The sequence below is a fragment of the Stegodyphus dumicola genome, chromosome 1 (genome assembly GCF_044657685.1).
Source record: "Stegodyphus dumicola isolate Sdum_Otavi_A_Nest chromosome 1, ASM4465768v1".
In the NCBI taxonomy this organism is placed as follows: domain Eukaryota; kingdom Metazoa; phylum Arthropoda; class Arachnida; order Araneae; family Eresidae; genus Stegodyphus; species Stegodyphus dumicola.
The window spans coordinates 145700784-145723742 of NC_140768.1; the positions used below are offsets into that span (position 1 = coordinate 145700784).

Here is a 22959-nt window from a genome sequence, read left to right on the forward strand (position 1 = left end):
AGTACTGGGAGATTTTCCTGGCTTGAATTTTCGAACTGCGACCTGGAAAGAAGAGAGAGTTCTAATCGTAAAAATACTAAGTACATCATCTGTTTTTGGAACTTCTATAAAGAAAGTCGAGAGCTAGATTATAGATCCAGTTCTTTCCTCTCAAACTACACTCATGTCCATAAATTAAGGATAATGCAAAATCAGGCAAAGGAAGAGTTAGAAGCAAAACAAATTTGACTTATTTGTAAAGCTTATTTATTAAACAAAAGGTAAACAGCAAAAAAAGATGCTATATGTTTGATATTATTAAAAAATTAGCGATATTTTCTTCCTAGAGCAAATTATAAAAACAACCTATTTACAAAAAACCAATATTACATGGTTGGTATGATTGTTAATACATTGTATGTCTCCCAGACGATGCAATACAGTCCGTACAACACCCAGACATGCTGAGTATCAAATTATCGATCTGATCTTGGGGGATATTACACCACTCAAAAAGCAATGCTCTCCGAAGTTCCGGTAGACATGTAGGAGGAGGTTGACGGGCTGCAACTCGTCGGCCAAGCATGTCCCACACGTGCTCTACTGGATTCAAGTCCGGTGAGAACGCTGGCCAGTCCATACGGGTGATATCCTCCGATTGAAGGCATTCGCTTACGATGTTTGCACGGTGAGGACGGGCGTTGTCACCCGTAAACACAAATTGTGCGCCCATGGTGCCCCGAAAAATACGTACATATTGTTCCAGAATGACGTCCCGTAAGATTTGGCTTGTCGTGGTTCCAATTTGAACATGCAGGTCAGTTCTGGAACCCAGAATAATTCCACCGCAAACGAGCACTCCTGCACTACCGTAACGGTGTCGTTCAATGATGTTTTCTTGGTGGTGACGGGTACCTGGAGCTCTCCATATGAAAGTCCGGCGAGAATCAGACTGCAAGCTAAACCTGGACTCGTCGGAAAACATCACACAAGCCCACTGTTGCGGTGTCCACAATGCATGCTCTCTACTCTAGGCTAACCGCAGGCGACAGTGAGTTGCAGTAAGTGGAACGCATCTGACAGGTCTACGAGCATATAGACCAATCTGCTCTAAGCGTCTGTACACGGTTTGCCTTGAAATTGTCGTACCAGTGGCTAAAGAGAGCTGACGAGACAGGTCAGAGGCTGTGCTCCGCCTGTTTCTTTTGGCAGTAACTGCCAAATACCGGTCCTCATTCGGCGTTGTAACTCTGGCGCGATCTGTGCTGTAACGTCTACTCACATTACCATCATCTTGGAATCGTTGCCAAAGCCTGGAGATGACACTCTGGGCAATTCCAAGTTCGTCTGATACTTCCAGTTGGGTACGCGCACATTCCAGACGGCCGATAATTCTACCACGTAAAAAATCATCCAAATGCGTCCTTTGTGTCATAACTATTCGGTTATTGCACTGAAATGCTTATAAAGCGCCTGCGAACAACTTTACTTCTTTGCCTGTATTCCTTATATATCACTCTCTTACACTCTCGTCATTGTGACGTACCATCGGTGTCATCTGGTTACTTCCTGAAATTTGCATATGATTCTTGAAGATGTGTGTAGTGATTTTACAGGTGATATATTTATTTTAGAGTTCGATTTCCGCGTGACTCCGAATTATCCTTAATTTATGGACATGAGTGTATTTCACCTTCGAAACAGGAAAATTTAGGCGAAGTCGTTCTTCTTTGATATCTGTTTCCAGGGTGTCTGAAGTTAGTTCAGTAATGATCACTTTAAGAGGGGGTCTGTAGGTTTATAGTAAAAACAAAATTGTACACTCTGCACAAAAAGAATGGACAGTTTTATATCTTCCGTTTAACTGGACGAAATTCAACTTGCGTTTTTCATGTCTCGAAAGCGTGAATTAAGTTATAAGATTTATGTATGATTATATACAGCATTGTTCTTACATATTATATATCATATATTACATATCTTATATCTTATACATATCTTATATCATATTAAAGATCTTATATTAGATTTATATACAGCATTGTTCTTACATAGATTTTTGTGCCTAAAGTCTTACTTTTTCTGAAATGACGTATCGATTTTTTTCATATTTCGATTTTACGACTAAAATTATGCTTAAATATTAAATTGTGTAAAATTTGGTGAGAAACTTACCGTGAAATTTAAAAACTTATCTTGACGCACGTTTTTCAGTCTGCGCCAAGAATAACTTAATAAAATTCTTAATTTATAGTAACCTATTTTCTTTCCTTGTTTCATTGTACACGAGCAAAAGGTGCAACGTTCATTCTTTCAAATAATTTTAACAGAGTGTGTAAAGCACATTTGGCGTTATAATCGCTTATAACAAATAAGCCAAAGTTCAAAATGCGCCAGTATATCAATTCGCCTATATCTTTGAAAATTTTGCTTAGAATTTTAGGAAAAATCGCTTAGAAAAAATATATGAAATTTCAAAAGGTGCCAATATGTAAATTCACGTATATCTTTCGAAATTTTGAATAAAAAACTCTAATTTTTTGCAGATATGTCTAGAAATGCATCTACTTTAAGGTGATGGTAAAAAATTTATAGCTAATTTTATAGGTTTATAATAAAAAAATGTTTCGAAAAATTTATAAAAATTACTTAAAAACACAAATTAAAAAAAAAAAAATTATTGGAAAATATCTACAAATTTTATCTGGATTAAACATAACATTCGAATTCTGAAATAAAAACGGAATTAAGTGAGTTTAATAAAAAGAGAGATATGAATAAATACATACCAAGTTGAATTAACATCGAAGAACTAAAATTTTGAGAGCTTTTTTTTAAAAAAACTGCTAGTGCGATTTTTACAAAATTTGACGTTTTCGCATAATTTGAGTCGTAGACTGGAAATGCTGAAAAAATAGGTATGTCATTTCGGAAAAATTCGGTTTTGTCTCAGAATAGCTACGTTAGAACGAAGCTAAATATAAATATAATATAGACCGTAAGTCGAGCTTTTGAGGCATGAAAATCGCAAGTTAAATTTCGTCCATCGGTTCAGTAAAAAGGGAGATACAGAGCTATATTTTTCTTATGCAAATTGTATATTGTTTTTACTAAGTATGGGCATTGCTTTGTGGTACAATTCAGATGAGTAAAAGAAAATTTTTGCACATTCCTTGGAAAGCATACCGATATAATTTTCTATGCTGTCATTTTTGAAAATTTTACGTATGAATTTTCAAGGAATATCTTGCCTCGGATCAGGGATCGGCTAAAGCTTCTCAGGATTTTCCTTATCTGGCATTTCAGTTTGCATTTTTTATTCTGTGCCTACTTGATCAGAAAAGAAAAGCAGTTTTTGTAGGCTGTTTTCAGTCATTTGCACTAATAGTTGAAAACTGATACTCTCTCCTATCTTATATTTCCAGTACCTTGGATTTCTTGAAATTGCTGGAAGCCATACACAGTTACACAGATTCGGCATACGCAATTACAGTTACACAAGGCCGGACATAGTTACAATAACATAACGATTGAATCAAAAACGCTCTAAATCCGGCGACTTTTGGCAATTTCTCACGAAATTTGGCGACACAGATTAGTTGCCAAATCTATCGCTAACATGGCATGCATTTAACTCGTTGCTAAATGGACTTACCCCGTAACTCTATTTCCGGCGATGCTTCGCATATACAAGAAATACTACAATTTACATATAATTTTACTACAGTTATTTACATATATACAAAATTCATAATAATAATAATAATAATAATAATAATAATAATAATAACAATAATAATAATAATAATAATAATAATAATAAAGGAAATATAGAATTTGTGAATGTGGTTAAACTTCCCGTAAACTATGCAAAAGTAACCTATTACATAAAATGCTAAGAAGTAATGCACTCAATATTGATAGTACATCAGCTTGAGGCTATTATGTATTAAGACCTTATATTTTAACGGGAGTGACTTCTACAGAGGATTTAAAATTTAAATTTATCTCTAAAACGTCCATAAATCCGAAGCTTAGTAATACAGAGATTGTTTTTTTAGTAATACAGAGATTGAGACAAATTTGTAGACCAATTTGCATTAACATAAAAAATTGTCTGCTTGGAGATTTTTTTTAAACTACAACTATATTTTTAACAGTATACACTATCGTCTGCTATTTGACAGCACCGTTTTATGCAAAATGGCGCTTTTGAAGAAGCAATGGATGAAAGTCTATGTTTGTGCTCTTTCCGAAGAAAATTATTCTATAGTTATTGAAAAACGCTATGAAAACCATGGTTTTTTTATTTCTAAAGCTATAATAGCTCATATTGCCAACAAGAAAGGAAACAAAACGACAAAATGTGGTTTCAAATGCAAAAATAGTTCCGAATACATATCGAAGGAAAAATGGAATGTTTCGAATGTTGCAAAGGTAAGATTTTTAATGTTGAAAGCAAAATCCTCCGAGTCAAAGGAACAGTTACAAAATAATTAAAATGATGAATTAATGCCGACATGAATCTTAGAAAATGCGAAGAAACATAATGGGCATCTTCTTTCTCCATGACATAACGCAGAACGCACTGCAGAATACTTTATAAAAAATATTTATCCCGACAAAATTAATTGTGTGTTTAAATTGTACATAATTTTTATTTCGCATTTTTTAATTATATGAATTATTTTTGAGAATTTACCTGAAATTTGTACGTTGCCACTTGCAAACACGATTATTTGCTAATTGTTAATAGGGAACATTATGAACTATTAATTAAACTATGCCAGATAATAAATTGGTTAATTAATTATATTTCACCCTCTTTCTAATTTGCCCCCCAATTTAAGGATTCGGACTACGCTCACAAATTTTACTGGAATTTTAAAATGCATTGGCACTTACAGATTGAAAATGTTACTGCAACCAAACAATTTTTTAAATATTTTTAGGGTTGATTTCCTTTTTATGAGTCTTGGTGAATCGCTCCGGATATAAAGTACTACTAAGTAGTGCATTTATTATTAATTATGACCAAAATAAACCTGAAGTTATTTGCAAATCGTACCCTTTTCCGACGCACAATACAGCAATATACTCTTAAAATTTATCTCTGCGGTAGAGTGGACGTGTATATATAGTGGCGTATGTGTTTTACAGTATTGTGGGAAACATATTGAACTTGTTCTCACCTGGCATTGAGCTGCTGGATCACCATAATATCCTGGATATTCTTGTTGTTTACAATCGAAAGAAGTAGCCGGTACGGTATTGTAGTTTGGATAATCCACTCCAGGTGTTCCAGGAATGGAATCTTCCAATCTCCATTGGCTGGGGTCATCTCCAGGGTATACTGTATCCCCGCCTTTGTAGTTACCTTGAGGGAACGGCGGCCTTGCACCACGTGGTGGTCCTCCACCAGTGTCTCCCCGAATGCCTTCGAAGCCTAGACCTGGAGCGGGTGAGGCACCCAGTCCATCACTTCCTGGGAAACCGGCAACATCTCCTCCGGGTAGATCTTGGCTGCCGATAGTATCCCCTGCTTGCCCAGGAGATGAGGGTGAGGGCACCCCAGCTTGATCAAATCCGGGTGTTCCAGTCCAGCTTGTGTCTCGTCCAGGCTGAACTCCATCTTGGGTACCGATATAATCTCCACCTGCAGTTCCTGTAACACCAGTAGTACCTTGATCATAACCGTCCTGAATACCCTGTTGGGGTCCTTGCCCTATACCTCTTCCTATATCCTGAATACCCTTTTGGGGTCCTTGATCTGCATCCTGAATATCCCTCTGGGGTCCTTGCCCTATTCCTCTTCCTGTATCCTGTATACCCCGTTGATGTCCTTGACCTACTCCTCTTTCTCCATCTTTGATTTGGGCATCTACAGGACTCCAAGTAGCTCCGCGAGGGGCTTGACCTCCACTGCTAGTCCATGATCCGTCATCTTTCACCTGTGAATCCCCAGGTGCCCATCCTCTTGTTCCTTGTCTATTATCACCTGGAATCCAACTTCTACCGCCTTGTTCTGGAGTTTCTGTGATTGAAGGGTCTTTAACCTGGGCATCGCCTGCTTGCCACGATCCTCCTTGTGGTCTTCCGCTCCAGTCAACAACGTCATTTCTTGCTCCTCCATCTGGTGCCTGAATGCCAACTAATTGATCGGTTCCAGGAACAGACGATCCCCAGCTACCCCCTATTGATTGTCCTCTTCCAGCACTTCCTGATGTATCGTCTTTAATCTGGGCATTCGCTGCATCCCAGCCACCACCTGATCTTGTTCCACCGGTGGACCATACACCCTGGTCTTTAATTTGGGCATCTGCTTCATTCCATCCGCCAGTTGTCTGGTCGTATTTGATTTGTGAATCCCCCTGGTTCCAGCCATTAGCCGCATTGCCTCCACCTTGGACAATTTTCAGCTGCTCATCACCTGGTTCCCAGTTTCCCGCGGATGGTTGCTGACCGCTACTAGTCTGCCAATCCTTTTGTTGAATATCATCTGCTGACCATCCTCTGGAGCCTTGTTGACTGCCTTGACCATCAATCCAGCTTCCATCACTTTTTATCTGAGCATCGGCAGCGCCCCAGTTATTAGTCTGCTGAGAAGCTGCGGAGTCCCAGTTTCCGATTCTGTTGATTTGCTGTGCTTTTGCTTGGTGTCCCCAATCATACCATTCCTGGTGCCACCCTCTTTCGATTTCTTGAGACCTACTTATTTCATCTGAGAAGCTAACTGATGCAGAAAGACCTATAAGGAAAAGTTATATTTAAGAAGATAAATTTTGCAATGTATTTTATGCTTATATTTCACTGCCTTCTATACGGCATTGCTATAGAAGGTTCTGCTTTAACAAACCAAGTGTTTTCTATAACTTTTATTTGTTTATTTAATTGGTAAACAGACGAAGGTTACTTATGCGTAACGTAAAAGGTGCCCTAAAGGAAAATATATTTTGGTTACTCGTGCTTGATGGAAAGGATGTCTAAATAAAAGAATTAAATTATAAAAAAAGTGCAATCTGCTCTCTCCTTTAGTTGAATCTAATGGTTTTCTAATTTTGTCTCCTCTGGAAACGAATAAAAGCTGTAATTGTTTCGAGTCCATCATAAATTCTCGGAAAAGTAAATGTTAAAGGAATATTGAAGTATAGTGAATCTTTCCGTAGCAATCAACGCTCTACGACGACGCCTTCAAAAAGTATGATATTTTGGGAAACATAAATAAACATCGTTACCGAACATCATCTCTCCAAACTCACAGCCTCTAGGATTCACCAAAATCGAGGGTGGTCGTGTTATAGAGCATTTACTGTGTATCAATTTTGAGTATACTTTGTGTTGAAGATGAAACTAAATCAGCATCATAAACCATTATTTCGCTATAATTTTTCTTGCAAAAACAGATCTAGTAGTAGACTCTTTCTTAGGCGATCACATACGATTCCAAATACTTTTGTTCTCCCACGACAGTATCATCATCAAGAGGTTATATTCAATATCGATGTTTATTTACATTCTTAGAAATGCTGGTATTTTCAAAAGTGGTTCGCTTAGTGAATGTTACTTTTATATTTTTAATTCGTCTCTATTTACTGCTATTTCTTTTTTTGTTGAGCCCTACCTCATTAGAAAAGTAAATATTTGGAAAGGCTTGATAACACGATCAGCCCTAATAGAACAATTCATGATTTCACATGATTTTCGTCTTCTGTGAAGAAAAGGTGATGTTCAATATCGATCTTTATTTAGATTCTCAGAAATGCTGTTTATTTCCATAGGTTGTCGTCTAAGGGAAGTTGACATTACAAGTTAATTGTTTGTGGAGAGCAGCCTACCCACATGACCACAAGTGGGCCTAGGGCTTAATTAGTCTGTCTCAGGTATAGGTATAAACACACCAGACTCATTAAAGTAGCTGATCGATTGTTATAGATATAATTCATAATCTTTCTTGATATACTTCTCGCCTTGTCAAAATTTGATAAACCCATTCCACACTGAAAGCCCTATGTATGACTAAATCTTTCTTTATATCTTTTATAAGTGGACATATTTCCACAAAATGCTTAGCATCTTTAATGCTGCCACAGAAATCAGAGTTTTGAAGATTCAGTCTTTTAAAGTACGCAGGAAAACGGCCATGACCCGTTAAAATGCGATTCAAATCTATGTCACTGTATGTATATTTTTTTATATTGTTACCAGTTTTTAGTTTTAAGTTTTATGTGACATTTCTCATTTTTCTTTCCGTAATTTGTAAGTATAATTCTTCATCAGGGTCGTGGCCTTCCTCTTTGACCTCTGCAGCTTAATGATTTCAATGCCATTTTATGTACTAGCCTGTTTGGCAAATGCGTCCGCCCTCTCCTTTCCAATAAAACCAGCTTGTGCTTTTGCCCAATTCAAATGCCTGCCCAGAAGATCAAAACATAGTCTTTTTATAACTAGTATCAGTTTATTTGTCTGGTTTGGGCAGGGGAGTGCCTGCAAAGTTTATAAACTGTCGATATATGTATTGATTAACTTACGGTTTTTAAACTTTTCACTCACTTAAAATTACCCATTTCCATAAATACTCATTCTATATCACTGCGTGTACTTTATGAAAACCAAATTTCATTTCATTGTAATTATATTTTGCAAAACGGATTTACTTTATATCACGCTGAGCACCGTCTAGTACGACAACACGTTTTCAAATGGTTTAGTCTTCTGTGCAACGGATCTTAGAGGAATGATATTTAGTTCTGGTCTTAATTACGTTCTCAGGTGTGCTGCTTACGTTTAGAGGTGATCGAATACGGAAAGTGGTCGCTGCGAGAAGTTTCTTATTTTAATTATATCATCTTACATTTAGTCATTACAGTTTTTATTTCGAGGATCCTGTCACCTTTAAAGACGTTCCCCTCCTCCAATGGCGTGCACTAGCCGTTGCAGGCGTTGGCTACTATTAAAACCGAAAGCGGTGGTCACTTTATTATGGAGGCACGTAATAAATGGGCCACCTTTACCTCCTATTAAGGGACGAATAATTTAAATCCCTGTCTTCTCCGGATTCTAACCTGGGCCCGGGTTCGGTACAGCAATCAGAATCACTAACCACTTTCCGGTCTTTGTAGACGCGCTTTTGCTTATTTTGTAACATTACAGCAATTTAAAAAAATGTTTTAGGCGGAGGGGATTTAAATTTGCCAGAATACCCATCAATTTAATGTGAATTATTTTGAGGTACAATAATTATTACTTTTTTGTTTTGAAAAATCTGTGTTGTTTAAACTTTTGGATAAGTTTTAGCCCACAGAAAATATCGATAAATGCATATGACAAGTTAAAAGTATAATTTTTTATTTGGATTTATAGTAAAATTCAGAGAACCACAACAGGATCCTTAAAAATTTTAACAAATTTTATTGACTGATATTAAAGCTTCTCACCTATGATGAGAGTAATAATCCATCCTCTCTTACTCGGCGCCATTCCGTTCCCTTCCTGGAATAAAAGTTCACGTGAATTATAATTATAGAAATATCTTTTTAAAAATATGCTAGTGACGAAGAATCAATGTTATTTAGCAAAAATATGCGAACTACACATACGCAGTCAAATGTTGTAGCAGCCACAGGAAAGTAAATATAAAATGAAACCAATGAAATGTTTTTTCTCCCTTGTATGAAGTAAAGGAAGCATTGTAATCGCGAAAAATTTCGCATATCATATTTCAACACAAATTTCCATTCTGACCGTTCCCGAATCGATTCTGACGATCTTTTTGCATGATAACTGTACGTACAGACAGAATAAAGGATTCTTTTTTTTTTTTTTTTTTTTTTTTTTCAAAACTGACTGTAATATGGATTAGAATGGATTCAGAAGAAAATTTTCTTGACGTTTGTACGTTCGTATGTACAGCCTACTGGTTTTTCAGTTATGCTAGGCACATATATACGTATGTGCCTAGCATACGTATGTATGTGCTTAGCATATGTGCTAGCATATACATACGTACGTGCCTAGCATAACTCAAAAAAAAGTAGAGCTTAGACGTCTGTATGTACAGACAGAAAAAGAACTATTTTTTCCAAAACGGACTGCTAAATGGATTTAAAATGGATTCAAAAGCGATTTTTTCTTGATGTCTGTACGTACGTATGTATGTTTGCATATACCTCGCACAAATTAAAAACGATTAACCGTAGAACGTTGAAATTTTGTATATATATATATATACCCACCGCTTACCCACCTTGAAAACACTTAACTGGCCATTATTTTGAAATCATTGGTCGTAGTCATAGATTTCCAACTAGAGAAATGTTTTAAAGGACGAAAATATTCATGTTTGGGCAATGTCAAATTAAAAAAAAAAAAAAAAAGATAGTTTTCAACGAATAACGAGTTATAACTTTTAATGCGGTCTCCCAGTTCCTATACTTGTGAAATTTTCATATTCGTTACGAGAAAATAAAATTCGAAGAATTTTTTGACTTCGTATATCAGATAATGACCAGGATATGTAATTTCAAAATTTGCAATTTTTGATTCCATTTTCAACTTACCTCGAGAGATTAGTTAATTAAGTTAGATTGGTTCGAGGAAATAAATTTAAATGAAGAGTAATAAAAAAATGTGTCTAATTTTCAAGGCCGTACAAGGAATGTACGCAGTGTGTACAAGGAATGCGTACAATTGCAATGTGTGTAATTTACAAGGCCGTACAAGGGAGTCATGTTGCACATCAGTTTTTTTTTAACTATATAAAACATTCGAACTGGGTGTTAAATCTTTCAGAATTGGCAATAAATTTCTTTAAATGGAGATTTTTCGTTAGGCCATGGACACTAAAACAGCCCTAAGAATGAGGAGTGGATGTTGGCTGTTGACGCGCACCGTTTGATGCCGTTCTTAGCTGCAGAGAATTGGCAACAGCGTGTTGATCTCTCGAGAGTTCATATACGTTACTACTAGTTGCGGTATGTGAGGCCACAACTTGTAACAACCTTCGTTTTTTGCAAATAAATTTATGTTTTGTTATGTTATGTTTGTTTGTTATGTAATTTATGTTTGTTTGTTATGTATGTTTATGTTTGTTGTATAAAAGGTATTTTTCTTGTCACATAACATCACTTTTTACAGTCCGCTAGTGAAAGACAATGAATGTAGTTTCCGATACGCGGTTTGATTTGCGTTATGTTCGTTATAAGCGGGTTATTTTCGATACAATCGACTTTCGATTAATCAAAGCTGGATAAATCGAGTCCTGTCTAAAAAAGGGTAAAATTAATTTGTTGTTGGACGATGGAAAAATTACAATCACAAAAATTAAACGTGAAATAAAACTGTGTATGGAAAAGAAAAATGTGTGCTGTAACAGCAGAAATAGTAGACAATGTCAAAATGTATAATAATTACTTTTATCTAAATAATTTAATTGCTCGTAATCCGGAATGTGTTAGTGTTATAAGAAAAACAAAAAGTTTAACCGACTTTTTTTAAAACGAGTTAAAATGTAATGACGTCAGTCAAGTATTCTTGAAAATATTGCTCTTTAATGCCATTTTTCATTTCTAATGATGATCCGATATGAATAGTTTCTTACTTTAGTTTGTTTGTTTGAATATATTTTGTTCGCTTTGTGTTGATTTAATATACATGACCAATTAACTTATTATCCACATTAAATTACTTGAAAATGCAGATAACTAATTAACTGTATTTTTCAGATAATTGTAATTTTTTTTTTTTTTTTTTTTTTTTTTTCTGTTGTCTTTAACTGCCATCAGGTAAACCGTAATTTTAAATTAACCGTAGATGTCGTCTCCATTAACCTGGTTAACACTGATTTAATGTATTCTTGGATAAAACATTGGTTAAATCGGGAGATACTGAAAGAAACAAATCAATATGTAATGAAATGCGAATCGCATAAATAGCTCATACTGGAAATATGCGGATTTGAATACATTTAAACGCGAATTTTTGCATTAAAATATATTCCAGAATCTTCTAGAAATCTACAACAGTTTAGAGAAACACGTCACCAAACTACCCAGTTTGTGTAAAAACTTAATATATCTTGAATGCATAAACTTACGTAATCACTCCTTATCTATTTCATCATTTAAGATGAAACACTAATTTTAATAATTAATTTTAATTATGTTTAAATTCGTGAAGCTAGGAATTAACACTTTCATCTAAAATTTCCTTATCGAGGATTTATATTAATATATTTTTTTATTTCTTGTACGAAATAAAGGAAGTATCGTAATCACGAAAATTTCTGGTTACCATATTTCAACGAAAATATCCATTGTGACCGCTATCGAATGCAATTTAACAATATTTTTGCGGGACATCTGCACGTAAGGACAGAATAAAGCACGCTTTTTCCCAAAACCAATTACAAAACGGATTTAAAATGGATTCAGAAGAGATTTTTTTTTTTCCGTGGCTTCTGTACGTATGTATGTATATATCTCGCATAACTCAAAAACGAGTAGCCTCAGAACGTTGAAATTTTCTATACAGGACTGCTATAACATGGAGATGTGCCCCTCGTATCTTGGTTGTAATCGGCCGCTCCAAACGTCTATAATAATAAAAGCAAGTGTAATGTGTCTGTCTGACCGAGCTCTCCAGCCAAATCTATCGCACGCAGGTACCTGGAATTTTTTATACGGAAGCACAAAAGGGCTGGCCACCAGACCTCGAAGCCCGATTTTCGATTTTTGAATTAGAAAAATTTAAAAAAAAATATTTATAATTAATTAATCACGGTTTTTTTGACTCACTGACATTATTATTTGTTTTCAAATAACGTTCGATTGTAACAATTGATTTCTTTATTCTAGCGTTAGTTTGCTGTTTTGACGATACATTAAATCGATTAATTACAATTCATTTCTTTTTTGTAGCTTGTGGGGGGGGGGAAGAGAGAGAGACAGTCTACATGTCCTACACTACTATTCCTGCATTTTCACACTTATCTGCATTTTCTAAATGCACGGGCAACGCCGGGCGGGTACAGCTAGTATATAAATATATAAATAAATATATATATATATATACACTCTGTTACCCGGCTCAATGATCTTAGTTTCTTTACTCTTATATGTTAGTAAATTGTGCATATTTTGCGTTAGAAATGATTGAATTATGTTGTTCTTATCTTCCGGTTAAGGTTTTTATGCCTTTAGGAAATCTGCAAGCAATATTTGTAGAATTATCAACAATTTAAATGCTGTTTAAGTGCGGGTAAGCCTAATTTTTAAATAACATGGCGGACATATTTGTTTACATTTGAAACAGCAGAATAGTAGATTTGTTGCCAATCTAGAAAGAATAAGCTTCTCAACAACAAAGATAAGGTCTTCATTTATTACTGCGAATTAAATCATGCTTAATCCTCTCTGGAATGTTTTCGAGGAAATAAGTGTTTAAAATTTATTTCGTAATTTTTAATACAGATATTTTGAGTTTTTATGTATTTTTGCCTTGTCGCGAAGTGATAACTGAATTAATTCAATGAGAAATACTGAATCGTCTGTGAAAAGCTTTTTTTTTTTGTTTGTTTGCTTAATTTCTTTTATACATCGTTATAGATTTATTATAGTATTTGAACAAAACATGTGGTAACGATTAAATAATTCTTCAAATGATATAAATTTTGTGCATTCTGAGTTATAATATGAACGAAATATAACGCTGTTAATTGAACCTAGCGCCCGAGTGTCGCTATGGTAAACAAATATAGTAAATTTTAAAGAGTGCATTGATTCTATTGTGGTTTATGCGCTATCGACGAAGTAGATTTAATTTAATCCCAATAAAGTTTTTTAAATTGTTTCAACTTTACTTAGTGTTTTATGTTTTTCTATATCTTTCAATTTTTAATGAAAATATTTTGATTTTTTTTTTCCTTGCTTTGCTGCGAAGGGAGAACCGAATGAATTAGTAGCGCATGCCCATTAGATAAGCGACGCTGAATCATTTGTGAAAAACTGTTTCTTTTTTATTTGTTTAATTTCTTTTATACATCATTTTAGATTTATTGTAGTATTTAAATAGAACATGTGGTAATTCTTCAGACGATATAATTTCTGTGTATTCTGGTTATAAAATGAATGAGATGTAAGGCTGTTAATTAAATCTAGCACAAAAGTGCCACTATTGTAAATAAATATAGTGAACTTTAAAAAGTGCATTTATTCTATTGTGGTTTCTGCACTATTGACGAAGTACTTTTAATTCAAACTTCGTTAACTGTTAATTCAATATGTTTGAATGAAATGCAGAAAATTGCGTATAAATTAATATTCCGTACAAGGAAGTCATATGGTGCACACATCAGATTTTTTTCTGTAGGGAGGGAGGACATAATTGTAGCAAAAAGTACAAAAAATCAATTATGCAAGTACATGAAAACTGAATAGTACATATTTTAAATGAAATCCACATTTATAAACTTCCAAATTCTTGAACCTTATTCAGCTCCGTTATTTTAGATGAAGATTAACATTTAAACTGCACCCACCGATAGTACAACCTTTTTCTAAAACCGTGAGAGGAAAGCTGTATTCTTTAATTTCTGGGAAAAAGAAATGTTTCCAAGCTTTTTTTCACTTCCTTACACGAAGTAAAAGATGTTCTGTAATCGCAAAAAATTTCGGGCATCATATTTCATCCATTTTGACCCCTCTTTAATACATTTAAACGATGTTCTTGCCTGACATCGGTATGCACATGCAAAATAAAGGGCTCTTTTTTCCAAAATGGATTGTAAAATGGATTCAAAAGAGATTTTTTTCGTGACGTCTTTACGTACGTATGTATGTACATACATCGCATAACTCAAAAACGAATAAACTCAGAAAGTTGAAGTTTTGTATATGAAACTGCCGTAACATGGAATTGTGCTCTCCTTTTTTAGTTGCAATCGGCTGCACTATTATGTATATATTTACCCACTCTGTTACCCGGCTTGGTGAGCTCAGGTTTTTGTTCTTATATGTTGGTAAATTGCGGATTTTTTGCTTTAAAAGTAATTGAATAATGTTGTTCTTATGTTCCGGTTAAGGTTTTTATGCCTATAGTTAATCTGCATGCAATAATTATAGAATTATGGTACTAAGCCTAGCGAAGCCACCATTGGTTTACATTTGAAAACTTAGTAGAATAGTAGATTAAGTCAGTTTGTGCACTAAGTTTAGTGTCTCTTTGCCGAGTGAAACCAAAAGTAAACGTTCAGTTTTGTGCATCGAAAAATCTGTCTTCCTGCCCGCTGACAAAATAGGTTGTTTTTATGTAGAAACTGTAATTTTAATTGTGAAAAAAAAAATTTAATTTTAATGGCAGTATTTGGCGTTTTGTGTTTTCCTTTATTTCGCAGTTTGTATTGAAGATGTTTTAAGTTTTTATATATTTTTGCCTTGCCGCGAATGAGAATGAATTAATTGAATTAAAAATATATCTCTAATGAAATTCGAAGAAATAATTTTAAATGAAATGGAGGAAAAGATTTGTATAATTCAATAGGAGATATGAGAAAGTCATATGGTATCCACATTAGATTTTCTTCCTATTTAGACATTGACATTCTTTCTTTATTTATTACTGGAAACGTTCAGACCATTTATTTTTGTTCTTTTTGTTTGCTATTGAGTTGAGTAATATTTAAAAAACTGAGACGTTACGAGCGAAGCGAGACACCAGAATTTCTCCACTGGTGGTGCAGGTATAGTTCCGCCGCTTTTGTTGTTGAGCTCCGCCCTCATATTGATGAAGAACATCCCCGAAAAAGGATTCGAGGGTCTCCCACATCTCTATCCCTTACCACCAAATCACTCGCCCGGACTTTCGGCTTCCCCCTATTTTAAATGCCCTCATGCCACACGAACACCATACTCACAGCCATTCAAACCTTTTCCGAGATTCGAACGCGGGTCGAATGATTGGGTAGACAGCGGTGCTAACAACTGTACCAGTCAAGGTGGCCATCAAAACTTACAGCTATTCAAAGTTCAGTCTTTTAGTTTTAAGTCTGAGACGAAGATTATTTCTGTGAAATTATGGGTAAAAATAATTTAAATATAAAATTAATTTAAGAATTATAAAAAAGCTTAACAGGAAAAAATTTCAAGCTGGCGAATATATTCGGCATTCGATGAAAATTCTGATATTTGCGAAATCTTTCAAAATCCCTTTAAAATTTACGAAAACAATCTTCGAATTTCGTGCCGTGATAATGAAGCGGACATTATTAAATAGATAAAAAATATTTTATAAAGTAGTAGAAGTTTTCATTTGCAAACTTTGTATCATACCAGCAGTTAAAAGAAGAAAACATAAACATAAATCATATCTCCTTAAAATCAGCAGAACTATATATTGTGTGAGCCATAATTAAAATTCCATAGCCGTACTGTGTTCGGTAGGGTACGAACTGCGCCAAATTTGATCGAAAATCCCCGTCCTTCTTTTATCTAATCCACGAACTGCGCGACGTTTCCTGTCCCCTATTTCTTTCTAAGAAGATTGGATGCTACACAAAGTCATTTATCGCCATTAATGGGACATTCTATTGAGACTGCAAGCCTTTATTTTCGTTTATCAATATTGTAAAAATTGTGCATGCAAAACAAATATTAATTTAAAGTCTGGCGTGTGCTAAAGTAAAAATAAATTCCTTTTACACTCATTTTAAAGTTTTGTGATGCTTAACGGAATGATGAGCCAGATCTGTTTTATTCTCTGTAAGAATTAAAAACTTTCCAAGTTGTAGATTTTAGTCGCTATATATAAACTGATACATAATCAACCTATCAAATATCGGATTTGTAGCTCACCTTAAATAAGTTTCTTGTCTAGATAAATATTAACAAATCATCTTAGATGGCAGAATGGTTTTAACTTTCAAATTTACCATTTCAGGCAAACAGTTCTAATTTAATCTAAAAAATTCTCTTTATTAAATCTAAAAATTGGACTTCTTAAGTCGTTCTAAATTCACACTAATATTATTGCAATATTTTCCCGTATTAAGCTTTCCATTTTTAGTCATTGAAGTTATTTTAAGGTTATTTAACTTTGTTACAAATTCCATATTTTAATACTAGAAACGTTTAAATATTTATTCTGATTTCCACCTGATGTACTTTGGCATACATTTAATTTCTAATACACATTTAAGTAATAAATTAATAATTAGGAGCGTCAGCAAAATTTTCATAATTAACAAAACAACAACAACAACAAAAAAAAAAAAAAAAAAAAAAAAATCAAACTCCCTTATATTCATATCTTGAGATTTTCAGTTCCCTTTTAATCCATTCCTTTTTCACATATTGTTGCACTGTACTCAAGTTTTCATGTATGTAGAATTTATATACTTTGTATTGTATTAATGCTAATTTATATTTAAATGATAATTTTTACAAATTCTTGCATCACAACTTTAGTTAACAGAAGATGTTTCTAATACCTTGGCAAAGCTTAATCTTCAGCATGTAGCTTATTTTCTAACTTAGTTTCAGGCTGAATTATTTCTAAAATTAATTACTTGAAATTATTTGTTAAGAAAGATGGTCGCTAAATCACGCTAATAATATTTCTAACTGTTGTAATTTATAATGCAACGAGTTCGTGTAATTTATAATATTATTCATTTATAATTTTTTCAGCAGTATTGAAATTAATAGCATATACTGATAATATTATACATTTAGATTACAGTGTTTTAGATTTCCATTGCCTTCTTCATTGATGCTTTTATGCTACATTCCTGATATTTCATAATGGCATACTTATTTGTATGGCAGGCATACTTATCTATGTTTAACTCATTCACCAAACATGTAAATCTATAATTCAGGCCACTTTTGTTTTTACATGTGCTGTATCTTCTACTTTCTTTAATATATTGTTCAGCTTAATTTCAAAAGATCTTACGATCAAGCGGAAAAGTCACTAAACATTGGTAGTTCGATCGGAGTTTCTAATCCCAGAGATCCTCCAGCTTTTTTTTTTTTTTTTTTTTTTTTTTTTTTGGTACTTATTTACTGTGTAAAAATATAGCGTAAAAATTTCAGTTCATGAAGTAAAAATAATTTTTTAATTTATTCTTTAAAAATATTTCAAAAATTTTCGCCTTTACCTTAGCATATCTTTTTACAAATCCCTCTAATAAGAAAAAATAAGGAAAGAAATTAACTCGGTTTCGGTGATTCATACCTTGGTGCAAATTGTATGTAACATTTTTCCAAAAGCATAGAGTTTATATGGATATCAATAAATTAAGGATTATTTCTCCATCTAATTTTCTTAACATGTTTATTCCAGAATTTTCTTTTCACACTGTAGCGCTTTATGAGTTTTCTATAATCATTCAATTTCTCTAGCCATGGCAACTTTGCATACCTTCTGACAAGTAGTTATATTTTTAACCACTATATTTTAATTCCTGTTGACTATCAGTACATTATTCACTAGTTTTACAAGTGCAACTTTTATTTTATACGCAAATCTACGTAAAATAGCATTAAAACTTCAGTTATGTTGAGCTCCTCATCGATTGCTAGTTTTAGATTGAATGAAATTAGGCTTAATTTTAATTAGCTTGTTATTAATTTATTTATACATTTCTAATTAATTATATGCTCAGATATTTCCAAGTATATTACTCAAACTTTTGCATCCCAATTTTTAATTTTTGCTTAAAAAAATAAACTTTTATTTATTGAGAGGCCTGACTGATTATATTAATTTGCTGTTTTATTTATCTAATTCCTTTCTTCTAGATAAATTTTAGAAAAAATTTCTTAGCATAATAATTTAAATTTATTTACAATTTATACGTCAGTGTTCCAAATGCATAGTAATGTTGTTATAATAGATTTCATGCTAAGCTTTTTTTAAATTTAACTAAATTTAATTTCTGTAAACATTTACATGATTACTTTAATTAACAAAAAATATTTTTAGCACAATTTAACACACTTTGATATGGAATAATTTTTTGCACGCTAGTGAACTCTATTAAATTTTCCAGTCTAGTTCAGACATCTTGACTATTATTGATGTAATTTATTAAAAATATAATTTGTACGCTTTATAATTATTTAATTTATGATATTATTATAATAAATGAAAGACGTTTGTAATGCTAATATGTATGTTTACCAATACCTTTTATTTTCTTTGTTAGCTCTCGCATTTATTACTGTTATTCAAGTAATTAGCCCGCTTGTTAAATATTTTTTACTTGTTCTTGTGATATGTAATTCTATTTATTTATTTTTATTTTCCTCTTGGCTGCAATTGGCTTCGAAAAGTTAAATTGTAACCCTGTAGGCAGCAGAGGGAAGAAATTCTGTTTGGACTATAGCTCGACCCGGGGGGGGGATTTTCATTAGCGCAGTTGGAGTACACCCCTGTGTTCCTAGTATTGAGGTCAGTCTCGAAATCAATAAATCTAGAAAATTGAACACTTGACCTCCCGTGGTTCAGGGTTATTTTCATTTAGAATATCAGTAGTTATTCTAAAGAAAAATTTTGAATAAGAACAATTTCTCATTGCGAATTCTAAATTTATTAATTCAGATAAGCAGTTATTTTTTCATTTAGAAATCTAAATAATTATCTTTCATATTGCAGTCTAAATTTATTAATTTAGAACAACAATTATTTTTCATGTAGAATTATTAATTTAGAGAAATTGGTATTATTCTTTTCGAATAATAAGAATAATTTTTCATTCGGAAATTTAAATGTATTAATTTAAAATATCTGATGTCGATATTACATGACTTCCTTGGATGGAATACACATTTTTGCTGCCCTACATTTAAACTATTTCATTAGAGATACATTTTTCATTCAATCAGTTCAGATCTCACTTCGCGGTAAGACAGGAAATGCATAAAAACTCAAATCATTTTTATTAAAATTTGTAAAATACAGAAAAACCTAAAACACCAAATACAGTAAAAAATTTACAATAAAAATTAGAGTTTCTAGGAAAAAACAAGCAATCGGCCAACGAGCAAAAACATAAATTTTTCTCTGCTCTTCTAACAGCGATTCTTAACAGTCTTTTGATTGCTTCTTTGCTTAATTTTAAGTAGTTCCTAACAGGATACTCTTTCCCCGTACAACAACATCCAAGCTTATATGTACACTTTATGAGGCTCTTAGCCGTCTATTCGGCTGCGTTCCCGGAGCAGGATGGAGCAGAGAGTAGATGGTTTCTGCCAGGAAGATAACACACTGTGAGGCTAAGGCCAGGTCAGTGGTCTTCCTTGGTGGCGCTCACTCACTCACTCTGCTCAAATTGAAAGTAAACATTCGGTCCCACTAGGCAAAATGATACTGAAATTGGTACACCAAACTAACTTCACTATTCTACTAAGAGAGTCAGTGTAAACAAATGGCGGCCTCGTTAGGCCTAACGTCACTTGAGCTTTTAAATTCGATTTCTACAAATATTGCGTGCAAGTTAAGTAAAGGTATACAAACCTTAACCAGAACATAAGGGCAACATAATTCAATCACTTTTAAAGCAAAAAATACACAATTTATAATCATATAAGCATAAAAACACAGAATTCACGGAGCTAAGAGAGTGAGTATACATACATATACATATAACTACATGTTATAACATTCCCATTTACAAAATTTCAATGTTCTACGTCTAGCATTTACTTCTTACAAGAAAAAAGAGAAAGAGAGAGAAAAAAGAAAGGAATTTTACAGGCAATAAAATATTTAAAACTTAATATAAACTCGTATAAACTTAGATCAATATAACTTGAAATTCGATTGCTCTGATTCGTTAATGTTAGGAAGACTACTAAATAATTTCTCCACAGCTTTCACATTGCTATTATAAAATACTATTATGCTATACTCACATTGCTACTATAAATCTGTAGGGCTTATATTTATTTTAACTAACATTTATTTTAAGCTATCTTTCCTGTCAAGCCTTTACTTTTCCCTGAAATTGCCAATGCTAGAGTATGTAAATTGTAGTAGAGCGCGCAGTATATTCAAATTTAGCAAAAGTAAGTTGAGTTTAAATAGAAAATAACAATTTTTACTGCAATCGAATGCAATTTAACGATGTTTTTGCGTCATATCTGTACGTAAGGACAGAATAAAATACTCTTTTCCTTCACAAAAATTATAAAACTGCTTTAAAATGAATTCTGAAGAGAATTTTTCGTGGCGTACGAACGCATGTACGTACGTGCGTACGTACGTATCTCACATAACTCAAAAACTAGTAGTCTCAGAACGTTGAAATTTTGTATATAGGACTGCTATAACATGTAGATGTGCACCTCGTATTTTGGTTGCAATCGGCCGCACCAAAAGTATCTAAATATATTTATAAAAATAACCACTCTGTTACCCGGCTCAGTGATTTCAGTTTCTTTACTCTTATATGTTTGTAAATTGTACATTTTTTGCTTTAAAAATGATTGAATCATGTTGTTCTTATCTTCCGGTTAAGGTTTTTATGCATTTAGTAAATCTCTATGCAATATTTTTAGAATTATCAACAATTTTAAAGTTGTTTAAGTGCCGCTAAGCCTAATACTTCTCTTGATGGCGGCCATTCTTTGTTTACATTCGAAAGAGCAGGATAGTGGATTTGTTGCCAATCTAGAGAAACTTAGCTTCCCAACAACAAAGATAACACCTTCATTTATTATTGCCAATTAAATCATGCTTAATCCTTTCTGGAATTTTTTCGAGGAAATAAGTGTTTAAGATTTACTTCGTAATTTTTAATATAGATATTTTGAGTTTTTATGTATTTTTGCCTTCTTGCGAAGTGAGAACTGAATTAATTGAATAAGAAATACTCAATCGTCTGTGAAAAACTGTTTCTTTTTTGTTTTGTTTGCTGAATTTCTTTTATACATCGTTGTAGCTTTAGTATAGTATTTGAATAGAACATGTGGCAAAGATTAGATAATTCTATTCTTTAAATGATATAAATTTTGTGCCTTCTGAGTTATAATATGAACGAAATATAATACTGTTAGTGAACCTAGCGCCAGAGTGTCGCTATGGTAAACAAAGTGAATTTTAAGGAATGCATTTATTCTATTGTAGTTTATGCGCTGTTGGCGAAGTAGATTTAATTCAATCCAATAAGTTTAAATGAAATGCAAGAAAAATGCGTATAATTTAATATTCCGTACAAGGAAGTCATGTGGTGTACACATCAGATTTTTTAAAAAAGGGATTCGGCTCCAGTTATTTAACATATAGCATCAGAAATATCCTTGTTTTTTTTTAACTGCAACATTGTCTTCAAAGGTATTTGTGATCTCTTAAAAATTAACGGATGTTATCTTTCGCTTGTTAAATGTATTTATTTATTTAACATAGGCACTTTAACGTTGCACATAAGTTACAAATGATATTTTATTTAAATAATTTGGGGATGGCAACAATGTTTAATTTCAGTTTATAGTTATTCTACACTCATGTCCATAAATTAAGCATAATGCAAAATCAGGCAAAGGAAGAGTTAGAAGCAAAACCAATTTGACTTATTTGTAAAGTTTATTTATTAAACAAAAGGTAAAGAGCAAACAAAGATGCTATATGTTTGATATTATTAAAAAAATTAGCGATTTTTTCTCCCTGGAGCAAATTCCAAAAAAGTACCTATTTACAAAAAAACCAATATTACATGGTTGGTATGATTGTTAATACATTGTATGTCTCCCAGACGATGCAATACAGTCCGTACAACACCTAGGCATGCTGAGTATCAAATTATCGATTTGATCTTGGGGGATATTACACCACTCAAAAAGCAATGCTCTCCGAAGTTCCGGTAGACATGTAGGAAGAGGTTGACGGGCTGCAACTCGTTGGCCAAGCATATCCTTCACGTGCTCTACTGGATTCAAGTCCGGTGAGAATGCTGGTCAGTCCATACCGGTGATATCCTCCGATTGA

At 33.3% G+C, this 22959-nt stretch overlaps 1 protein-coding gene across 1 annotated transcript in view; it reads right to left on the minus strand.

Annotated features, from left to right (window-relative positions):
- The window catches only part of LOC118196416 (uncharacterized), a 45876-nt gene that overhangs the window by 7498 nt on the left and 15419 nt on the right, over nt 1-22959 (minus strand). The window contains exons 2-3 of the mRNA XM_085821664.1: nt 9414-9468; nt 5172-6727 (exon numbers count right to left, since the gene is read on the minus strand). Of these exons, the coding sequence (XP_085677790.1) occupies nt 5172-6727; nt 9414-9456 (1599 nt within the window). The 5' untranslated portion in view covers nt 9457-9468. The remainder of the gene's footprint in view (nt 1-5171; nt 6728-9413; nt 9469-22959) is intronic.